The sequence below is a fragment of the Akanthomyces muscarius genome (genome assembly GCF_028009165.1).
Source record: "Akanthomyces muscarius strain Ve6 chromosome Unknown contig_16, whole genome shotgun sequence".
Classification (NCBI taxonomy): Eukaryota; Fungi; Ascomycota; class Sordariomycetes; order Hypocreales; family Cordycipitaceae; genus Akanthomyces; species Akanthomyces muscarius.
In genome coordinates, this window is record NW_026611617.1 from 754283 (window position 1) to 774210 (window position 19928).

The 19928-nt window shown below is 56.1% G+C and overlaps 9 protein-coding genes across 9 annotated transcripts; 6 read left to right on the forward strand and 3 right to left on the reverse strand.

Moving 5' to 3' along the window:
• Positions 1 to 1788: 1788 nt before the first annotated feature.
• Positions 1789 to 2316, forward strand: LMH87_008299 (uncharacterized protein; the record flags this gene model as incomplete). Its single annotated transcript, XM_056196780.1, has 2 exons — positions 1789 to 1919; positions 1980 to 2316. 2 exons carry the CDS (start codon positions 1789 to 1791, stop codon positions 2314 to 2316), a joined length of 468 nt encoding a protein of 155 aa, XP_056057396.1.
• An 837-nt stretch (positions 2317 to 3153) lies between these two features.
• LMH87_008300 (uncharacterized protein) lies at positions 3154 to 6212 on the forward strand (the record flags this gene model as incomplete). The annotated part of the gene is made up of 2 exons (XM_056196791.1): positions 3154 to 3642; positions 3696 to 6212. The coding sequence occupies 2 exons, from the start codon at positions 3154 to 3156 to the stop codon at positions 6210 to 6212; spliced, it is 3006 nt and encodes a 1001-aa protein (XP_056057397.1).
• Positions 6213 to 7316: 1104 nt separating this feature from the next.
• Positions 7317 to 8108, forward strand: LMH87_008301 (uncharacterized protein; the record flags this gene model as incomplete). Its single annotated transcript, XM_056196803.1, has 3 exons — positions 7317 to 7354; positions 7457 to 7563; positions 7624 to 8108. 3 exons carry the CDS (start codon positions 7317 to 7319, stop codon positions 8106 to 8108), a joined length of 630 nt encoding a protein of 209 aa, XP_056057398.1.
• An 866-nt stretch (positions 8109 to 8974) lies between these two features.
• On the forward strand, positions 8975 to 9871 carry LMH87_008302 (uncharacterized protein; the record flags this gene model as incomplete). Its single annotated transcript, XM_056196816.1, has 1 exon — positions 8975 to 9871. The coding sequence occupies one exon, from the start codon at positions 8975 to 8977 to the stop codon at positions 9869 to 9871; it is 897 nt and encodes a 298-aa protein (XP_056057399.1).
• Positions 9872 to 10033: 162 nt separating this feature from the next.
• LMH87_008303 (uncharacterized protein) lies at positions 10034 to 11650 on the reverse strand (the record flags this gene model as incomplete). The annotated part of the gene is made up of 3 exons (XM_056196827.1): positions 10034 to 10171; positions 10223 to 11364; positions 11413 to 11650. The coding sequence occupies 3 exons, from the start codon at positions 11648 to 11650 to the stop codon at positions 10034 to 10036; spliced, it is 1518 nt and encodes a 505-aa protein (XP_056057400.1).
• Positions 11651 to 12378: 728 nt separating this feature from the next.
• LMH87_008304 (uncharacterized protein) lies at positions 12379 to 14207 on the forward strand (the record flags this gene model as incomplete). Its single annotated transcript, XM_056196838.1, has 3 exons — positions 12379 to 12592; positions 12655 to 12875; positions 12939 to 14207. The coding sequence occupies 3 exons, from the start codon at positions 12379 to 12381 to the stop codon at positions 14205 to 14207; spliced, it is 1704 nt and encodes a 567-aa protein (XP_056057401.1).
• An 849-nt stretch (positions 14208 to 15056) lies between these two features.
• Positions 15057 to 15944, forward strand: LMH87_008305 (uncharacterized protein; the record flags this gene model as incomplete). Its single annotated transcript, XM_056196850.1, has 3 exons — positions 15057 to 15476; positions 15566 to 15789; positions 15845 to 15944. 3 exons carry the CDS (start codon positions 15057 to 15059, stop codon positions 15942 to 15944), a joined length of 744 nt encoding a protein of 247 aa, XP_056057402.1.
• Positions 15945 to 16164: 220 nt separating this feature from the next.
• On the reverse strand, positions 16165 to 17540 carry LMH87_008306 (uncharacterized protein; the record flags this gene model as incomplete). Its single annotated transcript, XM_056196863.1, has 4 exons — positions 16165 to 17071; positions 17128 to 17389; positions 17448 to 17478; positions 17538 to 17540. 4 exons carry the CDS (start codon positions 17538 to 17540, stop codon positions 16165 to 16167), a joined length of 1203 nt encoding a protein of 400 aa, XP_056057403.1.
• Positions 17541 to 18266: 726 nt separating this feature from the next.
• Positions 18267 to 19684, reverse strand: LMH87_008307 (uncharacterized protein; the record flags this gene model as incomplete). The annotated part of the gene is made up of 2 exons (XM_056196875.1): positions 18267 to 19171; positions 19297 to 19684. 2 exons carry the CDS (start codon positions 19682 to 19684, stop codon positions 18267 to 18269), a joined length of 1293 nt encoding a protein of 430 aa, XP_056057404.1.
• Between the last annotated feature and the right edge of the window lie 244 nt (positions 19685 to 19928).

A 19928-nucleotide genomic window follows, 5' to 3' on the forward strand; every position in this document is an offset into this window, starting at 1 on the left:
CGGCTGTTTCAATTAAGGGGTGGTGCACACTCTCGCATCTGCCAAGTACTTGCTAGCAGCCTGAGTAACTCGGAAACTTCTGTCATGACGTATTGACACGATACCTTCCGTTTCGCATTGTGTAGCTTACAGTCGCCTTCAATGCCGCGGCTGGGGTCGGCCACCATGACGCTGCAACAATCACCGTATTTGCACGGAGTAGTGACAAGATTACTGCTGTGTCTTTAGCCCCCTTTGTTGTTAGAGCTACTCCTAGCCGGTCGGGTAGCACTCGCTCGCGAGTTTTGCAGCGCTGCTGGAATAGTACCTGCCGGACTCGCATATGTACGTTCAGGGCAGATGACCGCAATATTGTCTTCAGAAGCGATGGTACGGCGATGGGCCTACTGATTGAGAATAATGCTGGCGCTTGAAAAAAATGGTGTCGACTTCACGAACAAGAAATCGTAAATCAAATGCAACAAAGATGCGTTCTGCGCACCGCTAACAAACATCTGCTACGCTAGCAGCTGAGCTCGAAGACTAACTATGTCGAATGATGTCCTCGAAATCCATGAGCTGTCGATTTTTATCATGAGTGATGAATGAAAGCATTCATTGTTTGTCTTCGCTCAAACTTCAGTCTTCTTTCCAGGCTCTGTTTAATCTGATATAAGTGTCTACTCAAGTTTGATTTGCCACGCCTAACTAGTCGTCGTGGATGTGAGGACACCAGTGCATCCAAAGTTAAGAAACATATCAAAGGGAGTTTTCTGAAACGACAGTGGCATTGACGTGGGACTTGCAGATGGCCTTTCGTAATATGCCCGACCATACGTCAAGCTGTTTGCTGATAAAACGACTTCCAAGACCGCCCAGGTCCTGGGGCGGCGCATGATGTAAACACAGGTGCGATATATCTTTCTTCGGATCAAAAGTCTGAGTTGCCAGAATCACACATACCTCTCGAGATCGGTGAGCAAGTATGGAACAGACTACGCTGAAATTGATGCCAGTCGAACGCCTCCCGTGCTGGCCGACTCTATTTTATAAATATTCAGGCACCTGTTAGTCAGAGGAATAACTAGAGAGTGCAACTACTCTAAGAGTTATTGTCCAAGGCCCGCCGTAAACTGATCGCTGTTCTAATCCCAATGCTGTTTGGCGCCAGTATATTCTAATACTTCTTTGCATGGCACTTGCACCGTACTACAAGGTATTGTCTTCTGCTACCGTGGTCTACGCCTCAATATAATGCATTTCGGCCGCGAAAGAGTCAATTCGGTTTTTGAAAGCGGTAGAAACGCAACTACCATGAGTATTATCACTATAATGTAGGGTGCATTCACCATCGCTGTGCCGCCGCCACGATTGTTGGCCTGCGCGGTTACTACCGTCATAAATAGAAGCCCCAGAAGCGGTGCTATCGTCAGCGACAATATAGCCATTTTTCCGTTCATATCTTTACTTGCCGCGGTTTCCGCGCCTCCTGGGCTCACGATACCACGATTGCGAGACACACTTTGGTTGGCCAGGTCTTAGAAACAAACTTAGAAGTACGACATTAAAACAGTTGACGCGAATAGCAATTATTGGCGGCTCGAATTTGCGCACGAGGCGGGAGCAAATCGAAAAGCGAGCTTCAAAGCGGGTGCGGCGAGTGACTCACTCACATAAGCACTACTCTGAGCGCAGAGTATTAAATTCGGCGAAAGGAGCATCGTCAAGCACAATTTCCATCCCGCAAAACAGACACGTTGACATCAAAAAACACCCAACACGATAAATATACAAGTGCCATCCGCAACAATGAGTTCTGAGAAAAGTACTTTATATGACGGCACCATTGCCGTGGCCATCGGCAGCCTCAAAGCGCTGGCTCACATCGTGAGCGTTGCCGAAGCACATCCCAACTCGGCCATTTTTCTGTCAGCTCGGCTGTACGACGACATGCAGCCATTTACCTTTCAAGTCGACACGGCCACTGATATCGCGCAAAGACTCCTTGCCAAGATGCTGGGGCTCGAGCCAGTGGAGTACGACGAGGACAGCCTGACATCGTATGCCGATATGAAAACTCGCCTCGATGAGGTGATCAAGACGCTAGAAGGCGTAGACAAAGAAGTCATCAACACCCGCTCTGCTAGTTCGGTTACTGTGGGCGTGGGTGAAAACAAGCCTCGCGTGACCTTGTCCACCCCGGCCTACGCCTATTCAGCAGCACTGCCCAACATTTACTTTCACGTGTGCATGGCATACGCGATATTAAGAAGCAGGGGCGTACCGCTGGGCAAGTCGGACTACATGGACAGTTTCTTTGCTCCATATGCATCTTGACCTTGTACGACATCGTGAGAAGGATATCTGATAGCAAGGGGTTGGGCTTTTATAGTTATCAGGCATACGCGACCTCTAGGACTTATAATTCAAGACTAGGAGTATCCATGTCGTTAGTTCTTGGTTTAGGCGACGATTTGTTAACACAAGGATCGCTGTCGACCAATTGAGTAACTTCCAAGCGTGTTTTGTCACTCGAAGCTGTTCAGTTTGTGAGCTGGGAGTTACCTGTTTCTAAGAAACACGAGCCCTATTTTATGCATGTGGAAATACAGAGACTTGATGGAAAGAAGTCTTAGCGACCGTATTTGTTCTGTAATTACAAAATAGATAAGCGAAGCCATGCCAAAACTTCGAACGTCTACATAGTTCCACTACCCTAGAGTGCTGTGTTTTGGCGCCTCTCTTGGCAGGGTTCAGTATAGCCATAAACTTGTATTGCCCATCGTTTTGGCGTGGTACAATAGGCAATCCCTCTAGTTGAAAGGATTCCTCATCCAGGTCGCACCACTGATGTGATCGCGGCTTCTGGCTCAAGCCGCAAGTAATACAAGTCTGAAGCAATGTGCAACCACATCGCCAAGAACCATCCGCAGCTAACATTAATAGCAAGTGGTTGGTCAGGTGATGATTTAGAGATCTCGATCGTTTTTGTGGACTGAGACCAAACCAGTGAACCGGGATTCTGGGCCTAGACCGTCGCCCCTCCACTAGGTTCCTGTATCGTCACCACTATTATTTTTTGTCCATGCCGCCGGCCTCATACTCAAGCTCTCGTCTATATCCGTGCCTTTGTTACACAGCTCATCTGGCATCCCATTGGCCCGCCGCGCACGAATGCAATTCTTTCCAAAGGCTGACGCCGTTCTCCTAACGCCACCGCCAGACGCCCAAAGCCCCGTCCGCCCCACGACCATCAGCCCAATCTATGATGCCGACAACGTCGGAACGCCGATCGAGCCCTGGGTTCGCGAAAAGGAGTCGCGCCTGTACCCGCCAAAGCTAGACCCTTATGCGCCTTCGTCGATACCGGAAGAGACAAGCGACCTCACTTCCGGATATCTGCGAGCTCATTTGGCCAAGAATGAGCGACTACGACTGTCTATGCTATGGTACTACGGGCGGGATCTCGAAAAAGAGCCCGAACTGCTTGCAGGCCTGCAGGAAAAGACATGTCTTGCCCAAGAATCCTCAGGCTGGGAGTTTGCCGTGGTTGGGGTGCTCGATGTCAACGTCTACATTCGGCTGGCGACGGTCGGCCTCAAGCTTGGCATCTTACCCCGCGGCGAAACGCTTTGCGCGCACACCGTCACGCAGCCACCTGGTGTATGTATCTGCTACTCAGTGTCTGCTTGGCACGCGCTAATGCTTCTGTACAGAGCGTGTTCCTCCTTCCGAACCTTCAGGAGGACTGGAGATTTCGAGACTGTCCCTACGCCGAGCAAGGCGGCTTGCTAGCCTACGCCGGCGTCCCTCTTCGAATGCAACACGAATCTGGCGAGTGCGTCGGACTAGGCTCGCTATGCGTCGCCTCGAACACCCCCCAACCTCCTTTGTCTCAACAGCAGCAACAGACGCTCACTCGATTGGCCGATTGGGTGGTAGCCGATATCGTGCAGTGCACACGAGCGCGACGCCAACGAGAGCGCCGTCGACTCGCCGACCTAGTCGCCAGCGTCGAAAATAGCAACGAAAATCAAGACTCTCATGAGTCAGTGCTGAGAATACTACGAATCGCCTATCCGAGCGAGGTAATCCGCATACAGCCATCGGACGCAGATCGGTGCGACGTCAATGGGCCAGATACCGTTCTGCCACCGGGTCTAAAGAATGGGCTCTGGGAAGACACCGCCTACGTTGACGAGTTTATCGCGACGTCGAATCAAAATGCTACACCGACAGACAGGATAGTGCGCCTAATGTCCTCGCAATGCGACACCGAACTAGGCCACTCGTTGCTAGTTGTTGGGACCAAAGATTTTCGACGGATATTTGACGATGTGGATGCATGGTTTCTCCAGGCTTGCGCAAACCTGATCACTCAGATATGGCAGCGATGCCTCCTCACCGAGGCAATAAGGGCCAAGGAGACGTTCCTTCGTGGGATATCTCATCAGCTTCGAACACCGCTCCATGGAATTCTCGGTGCTGCTGAACTTTTGGCTGAGGATTTGAAAGCACTTTCTGTGTCCAAAGCCCTCTTGAGGCCGGCATTGGCAGAGGCAACATCCCCTGGAACTGCAGACAAGGCGTCGTTGTATCTTGATACCATCTCTGGCGCAGGGCGAGAGCTGATGTCGACCGTCAACAGCATGATCACCCTGAACAGGTGGGCCGACATTGCCTTGTCCGAAAGACGATACGCCACGTATGACATTGGTGATCTGGAGGATGAGCTCTTGAAGCAGGTGTCAGAAACCTCGTCAAGTCAAGCAGGCTTGGACGCTTCAGTATTTTTCCACAGAGACTTGCCCCGAAACGACACAAAGCTCCGAACGGACATGAACCTTCTTCGAGATGGCATCTGGCCCCTTGTCAATAATGCCATTCAAAACACGCCCAATGGCGTCGTTCTTGTCAGATTCTCCATGCGCCCGGGTACGAAAACATTCATGGTTGATGTGGAAGATACAGGCTGTGGCATTCACCCGCAGGACCAAGAGCGCATCTTTCAGCTGTATGAAAAGGTCGATGAGCATTCTACAGGTTCTGGACTGGGCTTGACTATTTCAAGCAAGTTTACAGCCCTACTTCATGGCTCAATTGAGCTCGTCTCGACACGTGTGGATCGCGGCTCCCATTTCAGAGCTACATTCAACGACATGGCTCATACAAACCCGACTGAAGACCCGCCTGCTGCGTTTTCTTTCGAACATTTACCGCTCAAATACTATTCACTAGAGACCGACCCGCTTGACAGCCACCTGTCTTCAAATTTCGTCAAGTTCCTGACACACAAGGGTTTCGTCCCCTCGGAGAGCACCACCACGGAATGCTTTACAATACTCGAGTGCAGCAACGACTTGGAGCAATTCCATGCCAAGACTGCAATAATACCGCCAGAGCAGGTCGCCATCTGCCTGGTGGCCAAGTCGATCGAGACAGATTCTCTTGAGAGGTTGCCGAATGTTATATATGCTCGAGCGCCGTTCTCAACATCGAAGCTTCTCAGCACACTTGCTGTGGCCGACGAAGTAGCTGCGGTGCTTCAGGCATCGTCAACGAGTGTCGCCGTGACAGAGACCGTCCCTGAAACAGAGAAAAGTTCTGGTGGGCTATGCTCGCCTTCAAATACAGACGAAGGATACAGCTCTATGGATGGGACGTCGCCTCAGCTCCAGAGTGACGCGAGCCAGATTGCTGAACTTGACAGAGGATCAAGCTCGAACTCTTGCTTGTTGCCGACAAGCGAGTCCGCGGATGCGACCCCGCTAGAACGTTCGCTGCCGCCCTTGCTACCCATACGATCAGCCACGCCCCTGGTGCTCGTGATCGACGACAATTTGGTCAACCTTCGCATCCTGCAGATGTACTGCAAGAAGCGCGGACTGCCATTCCTCAGCGCCGCGGACGGCAAGCAAGCTGTCGACGTCTTTTCGAAGCACCAAGCAGTCTGTGCTGCGGGCGGCGGCGCGTCCATTGAGCTGGTTCTCATGGACCTCCAGATGCCGGTATGCGATGGCCTCGACGCAACCGAGCAAATACGCTCGCTGGAGCAAGACAATTCGTGGGGCGCGAGCGTTGTCTTCATGGTCACGGGCCAGGACAGCCACTCGGATCGACAAGCAGCGAGTGCGGTTGGCACCGATGACTACATGGTCAAGCCGATTGGCATGGCGCGTCTGGACATGGAAGTGAAGCGGTATTTTCCTTTATTCAAGGCACGGTCTGTCTAGAAATATACGATATGCATCATAGGGAGTTTTTGATTTGGAGAGCCATGAAGCTCCATCGGGTTTGGATTTGCATTATTATACATACATGTGGCGTTGGAAACGGTCTCATTTCTCTCTAGGAGTAGAGAGTAGCAATATACTCAAATTGCCTTGGTTTCAAAACAAACACTCAAGGAGAATCGGTGAAATAAATGGCTTCAGATCTCTTTGCTCATCAAGATGGGGGGCTGCGCCTAATGACATACATTGCGGCGGGTTCGTGTCAAGGAGCGTGTGACGAGACCTAAAACGTTGTCATGCAGGGGCCATCAACGGTCCAGAGCCCCCCAGGCAATTATTAATCAAGCATCATTTCTTCATGCGCTCTCTGCATTCTTTCAATTGTCCCAGGGCCCAAGTGGGTAACAAAAAGACGCCGCTCAAAGCAATAGAAGCGGTGGCTTATCAGCCTAGGTTCGTGAGGAACGCTCTGCTGCGGTAGTCTTCAAATATGCCTTGACGGGCTGCCGCTGCCTATATGGTGTGACATTGACATTGACATGGCCACAGCTCTCAGATTCTGCTGTTTTTCAACGGTGGCGTCTGTTTGAACGACAATATTTACGTCTCTGTGGAAGACAGACGCTCACATGGCCAACGATCTTATGCAGAGTAGATGAAATCAGACATACTCCATGCTGTGAAAAGGGCTCTCGGCTCTCGGCTCTCAGCACGCAACGAAGTCTGCTCAGCATCACCGTGCCCGGACACTGTGATAGCAAATACCCTGTGTGTGAATCACCGAGCCTCTTGGGCCGGTCAAATGACGTCGACGGATCATCGGCCTAAAGTTGCACGCAGCGCCCAGCTCTGTTTGACAAACCTTCCTGACTCTTCGTATTTCAAATTCCAGACCGTTCCAGAGATGTCGTACTTTGAATACATGTGCCACGCACCCAGAAGCATGTAAATTGGTATTTGGCAGTGATTCAGTGCCAAAGTTTGTCACCGCTTCTGCTGATTTGACTATTTACACCGATCTCTGCCCCTACATTCTCAGTCTACCCAGCTCAGCTTTCTTCACATACATCAAACCGAAACAGACATCTTCACCACAAAGACAAGATGCCTAACACCGGTGCTCTAACGACATACGTCCAGCAGTAGGCGCCTCCCCCATGGACATTCGCGACCGCAGAAGAGCGAATGAAGGCGGACTTCTTCTGGGCTGGCCACCTCTCGCTTCTAACCGTACATGTGGACAGGTTTCACGCGCTGCACGCGCTCTGGGAAGAGGCACGAAATACACTGGATCTGCTTTTCCTGCCGGCAGACACAGAGGGAAACAGGAAAATCGACACACCAAAGCTTGGTAACCTGTTTACGCAGATCCAGATGCAGAGCCGTGCCACCTAGAGCGCCTGGCGCGCAGGACGCGATTGGGTCGTCGAGATGCCGCGCAGGGCCCAGCTTCTCATGCTGCGCTACGCTGTCCCAACAGGTCATCTTATCCGGCTGTCCCCCGTTGTGGTTGAGCTTCTTGCCTTTTGCGGTGACCTTCGCCTCGTGTGGATGATGGCGCTGCGCCAGGATCCGTTCCTGATTGACGAGGCGTGGGACGCCGCCGAGCGCCTGGAGAGGCACCGGGGCGCGTGCCTCACCCAGCTGCACGCGAACGCTGAACACCGAGGTAAGATACTCTGCGCAACAGCGACGACATTCAAGGAGAGGCGCAAGGATGCCCAGGACGCGCTGGACGCGCTCAGCGCAGTCGGCGAGAGCATCACCGCTGCGAAGGCGCGCAACGAGGAGCAGCTCCGGGAGCTGAAGGCTGCCGAGGCAGCGAGCCGAGAGGCGCTGAAATCGTTGCAGGAGTGCAACAAGAGGCTTGCAGAGGCACAGCAAGGACGTCCGTAGCCGACCAAGAGGTGTCGGATGTCGAGGAAGATGAGCTTGCCACCTGCACGTCCACCCAAAACAGGTCAGTAAGCAACCCCCCCCCCCCCCCCCCCCAGAATGGTTACGGATTGGAGATTGGGACAAAGGCATGGCAAGATATTTCTAGTTATTATAAATTGACTGTATGTCTCACTATTGACGGAATTTTTCTGTGATCAACAGACTGTCTAAAGGTGGCGCGATAGAGCGCTGTCAGCCAAGCGGACGGTATTCGTCAGACTGACAGACCATAATATATTAACCACGTACTTAGCCCTCCATGTTGACATGGCAATACTCTTGCTTGCCCACGAACGTTTGTGTATGGATTCTATCTTGACTTAATCTTTATCGCTTCTCAGACCTCACTAATTTTGCCCGACGGTGCAAACGGGCATGTTGAGTAAACAGCAAACGGGGCACTGCATTCACATTGGCATGGACACCTGCTCTTGACACATCTTTCTTCTTTTTTTCCAGTTTTTTCCTCTTCAGGTTTCTTCTTTTCCTTTCATCTCTTCTTTACTTCAGACCTGCACCAGCAGCTAAGTCTCACTTGCAGACTCTGACAGAATACTTGCACCATCTTGCAGCTGTTTTAGGATATCTCGAACATCGACACCATTCTCATTTGCGCATCACTTTCTGCCACCCAGCCTCTCCCTCGTTGCACTTTGGGAACACTACCTCTCTTCTTAGCAAATTCCCTCATCACCAAAACCAACGTAGCGAACAGGTACGTGAAGCCGACAAGCACCTCAGCTGCTGGAACATAGTAAGCCGCCATACCGGATTCGAGCCTGACATTGTGTTTTGCATCTAGTGTTTGGCAAACGACAGCAAAAATGCCGCAGGCTTCTCCCTTGAACGTGGCTCTTGCGCGAATGAATGCAGAGTTCCTGATCGCAGGACACTCTTCGTCTTTGCTAGGAGGACAAGATGTGCGTAATCCACTACACGGCCTCTACTCCGATACGAAGCGCCTACTTGAGCATTACTGCCCGAAGGACTCCAACAATGCTTGGGCTGTTTCCGACAGGGATGCAGCGCTCCTCTCCAACTTTAGTGCGGAAATCTACCAAGCCATTTTGCGCGCCGAATGTGTTTACTTGCCCAAATACCTCTACACCGAGGAGCAGCTTTGGGAGAAGGAATTTAAGCGGGTGATGCCTCGCCATGCGGAGACGCTGGCTCTTCGCTTCGCGACACCAGACCAGAAAGACAACGATAAGATTGAAAAGCTGCTCGCCAAACTTGATTCGCTTCACCTCTGGCAGGTCCCACGACTCATCAACGTCGACACGGGCGGCGCTGATGCTTCTCCAAGATCCCCAAAGCACTGCACCGCTAGCGAGGCAGTCGAAAGAGACACCAGAGCGGCGATGGCTGACGCCGCACACAGCAGTGCTTCTCGTACCCATGGATGGGAGCCGCCTGCCGGTGACGCTGGCTGGGACTCGCCCTCTGGTGGCAATGAATGGGGCTCGTCTGTCGGTGCCCCGACAGAGCCAGATTCCATCGAGGCTGCGCTGAAGCTCGGACTAGGCGACACGGAACGCCGAGTCAAGGCAATCCAGGATGCCAAGAAGAAACTGCAGAGCAAGCTCGCGATCGTCGAGGAGGCCGAGACTGCTGTGCTCAAGGCTCAGGATGCCATTCAGCAGGCTCAGAAGGCGATGACGCAGTCGGACCTTGCGCTGCTACAGTCGCAGGTGAACAGTCTGGCATTGGCCCTCTGGTAAAAAACTTGACCAGTGCGATAGAATGGCAACGAGGGATGGAGATGATGAAAGAAAAATGGTAGCGACTCTATTGCTTAAGCTTTCTAGATGAAATCAGACAGAACCAAAGATGTGGTATCTCAACACCAAACTAATATCTATAAATGCGTGTATGGATCGTGATTAAATAATGGAAAACGGCCCGCGGTACTTGAAGTGAGAGCCAGAGCCCTTGTCAGCAGCCACAGCCGATGCAGCCTGCTTGCGCTGGGGGAAGCCCTTGAACGAACGGGCATACGTAGCGACAGTGTGCGCAATCAGCTATTCAACAGTCAGCAAATCCCCGTCAATAGCGTATAGCAATATTCTTACCTTGGTGTTGATTTCCCAAGCCTCCAGGTTCAGGTTGCTCACATCATCGCCAATCATGTGGTAATTCTTGTCGTACCACTCGCCCGCCGTGCCGCCAAACATTGCAACGTCCTCGTCCGTCTTGACGCCTTCCGCACCCGTGCTCCAGCCACCCGCCGGAATCCCATTATCAATGAACCCAACATAGTCACTTCGCCCGTCAAACTCGCTAAACGTGTAGTTGAGCCCGTGGCTCTCGTACCAGCCCACCACCAGATCGCGCAGCTCCTCCGAGCCCGCGGGGTTGGCGCCGTTGGTCGAGTTGTAGATCTGGTACGCGTAGTTTGGGCTCGCCAGCATGTCGAGGTCGACAAAGACGCGCACCTTTTGGTTCTCGGCGGGCGACAGCGAGTTTGCGTAGAAAGTTGAGCCGACGAGCCCTTCCTCCTCGGCGGACCACCACGCGAAGCGCACGCAGTTGCGCACCTTGAACCGGGCGAGCTGCACCGCGACCTCGAGCAGCGACAGCGAGCCGGAGCCGTCGTCGTTGATGCCCGGGCCGGCTTCGACGCTGTCGCTGTGGCCGCCGAGCATGACGCAGTGGTCCGGGTCGCCGGCCGTCGTCTGCGCAATGACGTTCTTGGTCAGCACCGTCTCGACGGCTGCGTCAATGTAGGCAATCGCGTCGATGCGCTCGCCGCGGTGCAGCTTCTTGACGAGCGCCGTGCCGCGGCTGTTGGGGATGCCAAAGGTGGCGACCTGGTTGGGCGTGGGCTCGCCGAGGGTGCCGCTGACGTCGTCGTCGTCGGTGTTGTAGATGATGGCCGCCTTGGCGCCGGCCTGGCCCGCGAGCTCCGACTTGACGCCAAACGCGCACTCGCCGCGCTGCACGAGCACGATGCCGCCCTTGGCAGCGGCGGGGTAGTCGCTCGCCTCGCAGCCGTTGCGCGACACGAGCACGAGCGGTCCGTGGACGGGCTCCTTGTCCTTGGTCGGGGGCGTGCGGCTCAGCGGCTTGGCGTCCTGGTAGACGGCGTCGCCGACGACGAGGTGCGACTCAAAGACGGTGCTGGTGGTGAGGGGAAAGGTCTGCGTCGAGACGGTGTAGTACTGGCCGAGCGAGTGGAGGGTGTCGACGAGGTACTTGACGGTGCCCTCGTGACCTGTGACTGGTTAGTGACGATGGTGACAGGAGTATGCAGGGAGCGCACCTTTGCTGCCGATGACGCGGGTTGGGCGGTTAAAGTCGACCTCGGAGAGCTGGGCGATGGCGTACAGCTCGTTGGCGCGCTTGGAGAGGTTGTCGATGCGGATGAGGTCTTGGAGCTTCTGCGAGTCGACGACCTTGGTCTTGGGGTTGCCGAGCGGGTTCTGGGCGGGCGGCGCGACGGCCTGGACGGCGGCGGCCAGCGCCGTCGCCGCGAGGGCGATGCGAGCAATGCCAGGCATTTTATCTTCTGTGATCTGGCGGATGGGTCGGGGCGAGGAGTGGGAGAAACGGACGAAAGGTCGAGGAATAATGAGAGGTGAAAGATAAGGATCACACGGACATGGTCGGACGGCTTTCCGAGACCGGCCTGCAACAGTGGCGTCAGAGCATGGGCGGAATGGCGCCCGTCCGTGGTGGATCACAGGGTCGCTTTAGCGGGGGTTAGCGTCGCCAATGCTCAGGTGCATTAAAGTACTGGTATAGCTGATTATCAGTGAATAATAACTTTTGAATTGCGTCTAGGTCAACGGCTCGTTGGTTAACGTTAAACGGCCGGTGCGCGTACATGGGGCTGTATTGAGCTTTGGTGGCCTCCTGCAAGTGTGACAGAGCCATATGCTGTGTAGATGTGGACAACACGAGCACAGAGACGAGTTGTAAAACGTCGCAAATCCGGATAAAAGAATGAAACGCCGTGTGAATAATAAAATTGATGGCGCTCTCAGTCGACATTCGTCCAATTGGCCGAACGTTCCAGCCATGGATAGAGACGATAAATGCGGCTTCGGCAATAATGGCGAGCTCTGGGCGGAAATGACGAAATACTCTACTCGACAACCCCAACTATATAGCTCAAGAGGAACCTCAAACCGTCAGTATATATAGCATTTGTCCTAGACCTAATTCAAATATCAAAACTTTCGTAAATTGTAGCCACAACGCGCGAGTGAATTGTTACAGCTCGACCATGTCCCCCGCCAACACGACAACGGACAGACGTCCCAACTTCCTCGTCATTGTCGCAGACGACCTGGGCTTTTCCGACATTGGCGCTTTCGGCAGCGAGATCAAAACGCCCAATCTCGACAAGCTCGCAGAGAACGGGCTCAAGTTCAACGACTTCCACGCCGCCTCAGCATGCTCACCAACGCGATCCATGCTGCTGACAGGCACCGACCATCGTCAGTACAGACTTGCAGAACCACCCAGCTATACAACTTGTAGCTTGCTAAAAGGAAAGCAGACATCGCGGGGATCGGCACCATGGCAGAGACGCCCGACTTTGAGTTCCACAAGGGCAAGCCCGGCTACGAGGGCTTTCTCAACGACCGTGTCGCGCCGCTGCCGGAGCTGCTGCACGATGGCGGCTACCTGACGCTCATGGCGGGAAAATGGCATCTTGGGCGCACGCCGGAGCGCTTCCCCTCGGCGCGCGGCTTTGAACGGTCGTTTGCGCTGCTCCCTGTAAGTGCGCTCAGCCCGCCGTTGGAAAGCGATGGACTGCAACTCTAATCCGATTCAAAATAGGGCGCTGCGAACCATTTTGGGTACGAACCGATATTGGACGAGCAAGACGAGTTGCCAAATTGGCTGCAGCAGATTCCCAGCGTCTACGTCGAGGGTGACGAGAACATCCACCCCAAGAGCCTCGGGCCCGACTTTTACTCGAGCGACGCATTCGCCGACCGGCTTCTGGAGTACTTCAATGAGCGCTCGTCGCAGGACAAAGAACGGCCGTTCTTTGCATATCTGCCGTTCACGGCGCCGCACTGGCCGCTGCAGGTGCCGGACGAGGACCGCGACAGATACAGGGGCCGGTACGACGACGGCCCCGAGGTACTGCGCCAGGAGCGCATCGCCAAGCTCAAGGCCCTCAAGCTCGTGCCCCAAGAAGCACCGGCGCATCCTGTCATTGCGTTTCCAGAGGATAATGAGCTTAGCAAGGAGTGGGAGCAGCTGTCGCCCGAGGGCAAGGCCGCCTCTGCGCGGCGCATGGAAATCTACGCCGCCATGGTTGAGCGCATGGACACGCAGATCGGCAAAGTGACTGCGTACCTCGAGCAGACGGGTGAGCTGGATAATACATTTGTGCTCTTCATGTCGGACAATGGTGCCGAGGGCCTGCTTCTCGAAGCCGTGCCCATGGTCGGCGCCAACTTTGAGGAGCATCTCGAAAAGTACTACGACAACTCGATTGGCAACCTCGGTCGGTACAACTCCTTTGCGTGGTACGGCCCGCGCTGGGCCTCGGCCGGCACGGCGCCGTCGCGGCTGTACAAGACCTTTACCTCTGAAGGCGGCATCCGCGTGCCCTTCATCCTGCGCTACCCGCCCTTTTCCGCCCACCGCGCCGGCGGCATCGAGAGCGCCTTTACGACGGTCATGGACATTTGCCCGACGATCCTGGAGCTCGCGAGCGTGAAGCACCCGGGGACGCTATACAAGGGCCGCGACAACGCCCCGTTGCGCGGCCGGTCGTGGGTGCCGTATCTGCGCAGAGGCGGCAACGGCAACGGCGAGATCCATTCCGCCGACCACATCACGGCGTGGGAGCTCTTTGGGCGGATGGGCCTGCGCCAGGGAAAGTGGAAAGCGATTTTTATTCCAAAACCGTTCGGGCCGGGAAGGTGGCAGCTGTATGATCTGAGCGTGGACCCGGGCGAGACGGAGGATCTGGCGGCGCAGCACGAGGGCAAGATGGGAGAGTTGCTGGAGGCGTACAAGGATTATGCGCTGGAAATGGGGCTCGATGACAGCCAGTTTGAGTACGGGACGTTTTTGAACACTGCGCAGTAGGTAGGGGTCAAGATGTGCATGGCAGCTGGGTTCTGAATTACATTGCGACTTACACGTGGTGGCCTGCCATTTTGAGCCTGCTATATACTAGTTGATGGTACAAATGACCTGCAGATCGACGACGTAAATATATACAATGAGCAATGAACATGTAGGTTCTTTTGGGTTCAACCGCGACACGCCCTTAACACAGCCAGTGTCGAACTCCCACATCCAGAGTCACCACTGCTGCAGAATCACTACAGGGTATATGCTTGGGCCGCACAATGCCATCTCCAAAGGTAGCCCTGCTCCGGAGAATTTTGACACAAGTCGTTACTTAATTCAACCGCAGAAAGTTAGTTAGTTCCGTCGCGGTTCACAAACTGCCAATTGCCCAACATGCAGGCGAAATCACCCCCTGCGCCCCATTCACTCATCTTCCTACACAGCCACTTTCCCTTCACCACGCACAAACCCTGCGTCGGGCTTTGACAACACGTTTCTGCCCCGAGGACAAAGAAATCAACTAGACAGCCAAGACCTCCCCATTTAGCATTTAATTTCGCAAACGCTTGCCTGATCCTGGAAACGCCTCGCTGCAGGGCCGTTTGCTTTCCCCAGAATAGCATCTCGTCCCCGCCCCGAAAAAGTGACGACGCCTCCAGAAACCCAGCCACACTCTCTCACACACACACACCACACCGGCGATCCTTTCAACATTCACGCAGCTGCACCTCTACCCGTCCATGCGTCTCACCCTTCCTGCCGCCCCGAAAATGCGTCTACACGCCTTTTCAAACCGTTCATGAACCGCACGCAACCAGCAGAACCGACCACGAGCGACCGGCCGCGCGGGCCAAGCAAGAAATGGCGGGGGCCGTCTTCCAGACCTACACCAGCCGGCCACGCCAGCCACGCGCCCCCGACAGTGCCGCCGCCGCCGTCGTCGCCGGACCCTCGCGGCAGACGTCCCCGACGCAGCTTGAGCTGCAGCCCATGATGACGCCGGCCGCGTGGCGCGGCGAGACGGCCTCGCTCCAGGACCGCGATTCCCCCGTCGTCGCCGCCGCCGCAGCAGCAACCCCGCCGCCGCGCAGGCCGCAGCCGCTCTCGCACGACCTCGTCCTGGAACGGGCCCTGCCGCGCGCATCCCACTGGTACGGCCTCGCGCAGGCGCTCGCGCGGAGCGTGACACTGAGCCTCGCCCTCGCAGGGCTGGCGAGCGCGCTGTATCTCGCTGCGCGGTGGCGTGCGAAGCGCGGCGTCGCGGGCGTGGCCATTGGCGCGGTTCGTCTTGTCCCCTTTGCCCCCCCCCCCCCCCCCTCGGTTGCTTTTGACCTTTTTGCATGAGCTTGACTTGCTGATGTTGTTTGCAGAATGCAGTGGCCATCATCATCGACACCTTCATGCTGGTCGACCTCATCCACACGCAGCTGCCGCGCGTCTCGCCGTACGCGATTGGCGGGCTCGACCTGGTCATGCTGGCCGCGGCGCTGACGGCGGGCCTGTTTGTCGGGCTGTCGGACCGCGGGTACGAGGACGACCCGGCGCCGTGGCGGCACGTCATGATGGTGACGGCGGGGCTGACTTGGGCGACGGCGTAAGTGGCTATTGACTGACACAGTTTTCGCGGGATGCTAACGGTTTTTCGCTAGGAGCGTGAGGCTGGTGTATGTAGTCTGGAGCGTCTTTGACTGCCGACGAGTAAGGAAGACGCGAGAGGAGATGCGGAGAAATCTGAGAAATCTGGTATGAGAACGGGTTGGTTGTTGATGCTGGGCACTGGCTGGAACGAGTCGTTCCATGGCGTTTTCGCGATTGCAAGGATACCCTCGTCTATTTTGTTCATTTCACGTATATTAACTCTACATATCGGCAAGTCAGGTTTGCAGCAAAATCTGTTCTTTATTCATAAATCCAGTATCCCATGCTAAATCTCATGTGGGTATATATAAGCTGTCCACCACGCCCCCCTTCAGTTACGAGTATACTCACCTGGCTCCAACGACGCCTCGTCACACTTTCTAGGTCCATTCACCGGATTGCACCGCGCCGCCCTGCCGCCCGGCATCCTCACCGCGTAGTCGCATCCCCAGCGCGCACTCGGCCCATAGACCGGAAAGTCGGTCGACACAATCTGCGCGCCCGACCGCAGCGCCGCCTCGCGCCGGCCCGTGTCGCACCGGTCGCGCAGCACCGTGTCCAGCGGCACGTCCGCGCGCGTGCGCACCCAGTACCCCGCAGCGACCTGCTTCTGGATATTCGCCACCGCGGCCTCGCTCGTCGGATTATTATGCTTCTGGAACGCGCAGTCGGCGTTCCCGGGCGCGGCATTGGTGAAGATGACGCGACCTTCGAGGTTGGGCCGGTCCTCGATGTAGGTGCTGCGGACGGGGTGCACGGGGCCATTGTCCATGACGAAGAAGACGCGCCCGCGCGCCGAGTCCAGGTCCGGCCAGCCGTGCTGGAGGACTGCCGCTTCCAGTGTCGGTGAGTCGTCCCGCCGCAGGTCGTCGGGCAGGATCATCTGCTCCCGCGGAAACACGGAACGGATCTCGGCGTCGAGCCAGTCGAGCCGCGCCGTCTCGTTCCAGGGGATGACGGGCGCGCCGCCAATCACGCGGCCGATGTTCTCGGCCGTCTTGAGCTCCAGGAGGATGGGGATGGGCACGGCGCGCGGGTGCGCCTCGATCCAGCGCCGGACGATGCGCAGGCACTGCACGACGCTGGCGCAGACGCTGCCGACGTCGAGGTCCGGGACGTGCAGCACCTTTGTGCTGTTGGTGGCAAAGGTGGGATCCGCGGGGAACGGCAGGCCGACGAGCCGCCGGATGAGCGGCTTGGCGTAGTGGCCGCCGTCTGGGTCCGACAGTATATCAAGTCTAGAGAGTAGTTGTCAGCAGAGGAAGAAGCAGTGGGAGAGCTGTGAGAGACTCACTCCATGCTGCGGACGCGGTTATACTCAAGCTGCACGTCGAGCGCAGAATGGGAGTAGCGAAAATTAATCGCATCGTCGGTGAATCGCGCCATGAAATTCTGCTCTTTCGGGTCCGCCTCGACGTGGTAGCTGTTGTGCGTGCCGACGACCTGAATCTCATTCATCCGCAGCGCGCCATCGGTCCAGGTTAGGCCGTTGCGGGTGTAGGAGGCGTCATCATGGATGACGGAGCCGTCCCGGCTGGGCGCGGTCGGTAGCACTACTGCAAAAGAAATGATAATTTAGCAGCGGATCCGAGGTGAAGGTCTTGATCACCTTACGTGGGATTTGCAGGAGATGTAATGGAAGATGCTGAGGGCCGCGCGGTCAGTGAGGGTGCTTCGGCGGCTTCGGAGCAGCGGAGAGGTTACCATTGTGCCTGGCCGATGGTTTTATGCCTACGGCGAGGCCTCAGACTGCTGAGAGGATAAAGGGAGAATGAGAGATTTAGATGAGAACATGTACGAGACAAGATATTTCAGCCGGAAGGATTGCAGATTGTGAGATGTGAAGGCGATGTGATTGCCGTGCAGCGAGGCTGACGCACGGCGCTTTTAGCGGGCGCTGCTTCTCGTCCGCAGCACCACCCACCGTCTTGAAACTGCAACCAAGCATCCGTATATCGGCGACAGGACCCTCGCTGTACATCATCGGATAAAATCTACCGTGCTTGCTTCTTTTCCACAGCTTGTTTTCCAACGACGTTGAAATACCCAGCCGCTCCCCGTCTGGCCTTGTGCCTGCTACTCTGACGAAGCAGCCAAGCACTGAAAGACGGCATCTATTGCAAGGTAGACTTGACATTTGTTTATACCGCCTGCAGACTCGAGGCGGCATATCGTCCTCTGATATGAAGCAGATAGGGCAAGGAATATCGATGGCTGGGATCGGCCCGCGCCCGGTCCTGCAGCACGCGGTGTCATCCTACAAGCTTATTTGGCGCCACTGGGCATGCATGCAACCTCGCTCCTGCATCTCACCACCTCCACGATGCAGGTATAAACCCATGTATTGGACGACTTCAGCCATGTGACTAGACTCTACCCAGTCTACCGTCTACTTTATTTTCTACTCCATTTCCACACATCGCCCACGTCCACCTAGAACCTCCGCCACGTCCACCCGCCCGCAACGCCTCTGGCCAGCAGAAACGCCGCAAACGCCGACAAGTAAAACGCACCGCCAAACACGATCAAACCACCATACTCCCCGCCATCCCTCTCCAGCACCGCCGCCGCCGCCGGCACCCCGACGAGCGTCCCAAAGCTCGCCGCGAAAAACGCCGTTCCGCTGCGCTTGCCCAGGTCCTCCACCCGGCACACCTGCCCGACGCACACGGGCGTGAGGCTGATGGCCGCCCCGGACCAGAAGCCAAAGATGACGGCAAACGCGGTGACGGCGGCCTCGTCCCCCCCAGCCGTGTACCACAGCGCGAGGATGAATACTGCGCATGTGCTGGAGGTCGCGCACATGGTGTTGAACACGCCGAAGCGGTCGGCCACGTAGCCAGGCAGCACGCGCCCCGGGACGGCGCCGGCGTTGAGCAGCGCGTTGAGGAGATAGGCTCGCTGCGGGGACATGCCCGCGTGCAGCGCGTAGGACGAGATGTAAGTATACGGGATGAACACGGCAAACTCGACGAGGAATATCGCGAGCGTCGTCGCCGCAAACTTGGCGTCCCTCAAGGCGACGAGGTCAATGGCCGCGCCGGCGCGCTTGTTGTCCGGGAGGCGCTTGCGCAGCGTCGTGCACGCCACCGCCAGCACGACCGCGCACAGCAGCGCAATGACGCGCATCGCCCACGGGAAGCCGACCGTTGGCGCAAGGTACAAGATGACCAGCGGAAAGACGATGCCGCCGATGCCGCCGGCCGTGCAGGCCACGCCCGTCGCAAAGGCCCGTCGCTTGGCGAACCAGTGGCCGATGGCCGCCAAGCTCGGATTGAACAGCAGCGAGGCTGACATGCCGCCTAGCACGCCAAACGAGAGCAAAATCTGGTAAAACTCTAGGCGCCATTAGCCGCTGACTAGTCATTCAAAATAGGCAGAATAAGCAGAACAAGCAGAATCGGAAGAAGAACAGCAAAGACGAGGAGGACGAAAATGAGGAAAACGGTCTGGTGTGGCGTACCCGTTGAGAAGCTCAGAAAGACCAACGCCGCCACCATCCCGACCGAGCCCGTGACCGTCACGATCCGCACATTATACGCATCAAACACCGGCCCGACCTGCGCGCCGCAAAAGTACAGGAAGAAGGCGTAGCAGCTGAATATCCACGCCGACTGCGTCCTGGGCACCTCCCGCAGCTGGTGCATGCCGAGATACGCCTCGAGCACGGCGAGCGTGTTGAGGAGCCCCATGGAGGGGAACATGGCGCACCACGCGCCGAGCACGACGGACCACGCGTGGAAGCCCCCGTCGGGATATCCGCCGCCGTCGCCGTCGGTGTCGTCGGTGCGGTGGGCTGTGGTGGGCTGTGGTGTAGCTGCGCCTTTGCCAGCGTGCTGCAACTCCATCATAGTAGAGATCGAGGTGAGTGAGACCGAGATGGGTAAACATCTAGATCCTGTGGCGTCTACATCTTGGATATAATATTGCGGATATATGCAATCATGTATAATCGTGACGCCTATGATCGACACAGGGTTAGCGCAGCCAGCGTGGGCCGATCCGGGTAGGCCTCTTCCGTCGTACTGGTAGTCCTGGCTTACCCACGCTACACAAATCGCCGAAATTCAACTGGCGTTGCCCCGTACAAGCGTT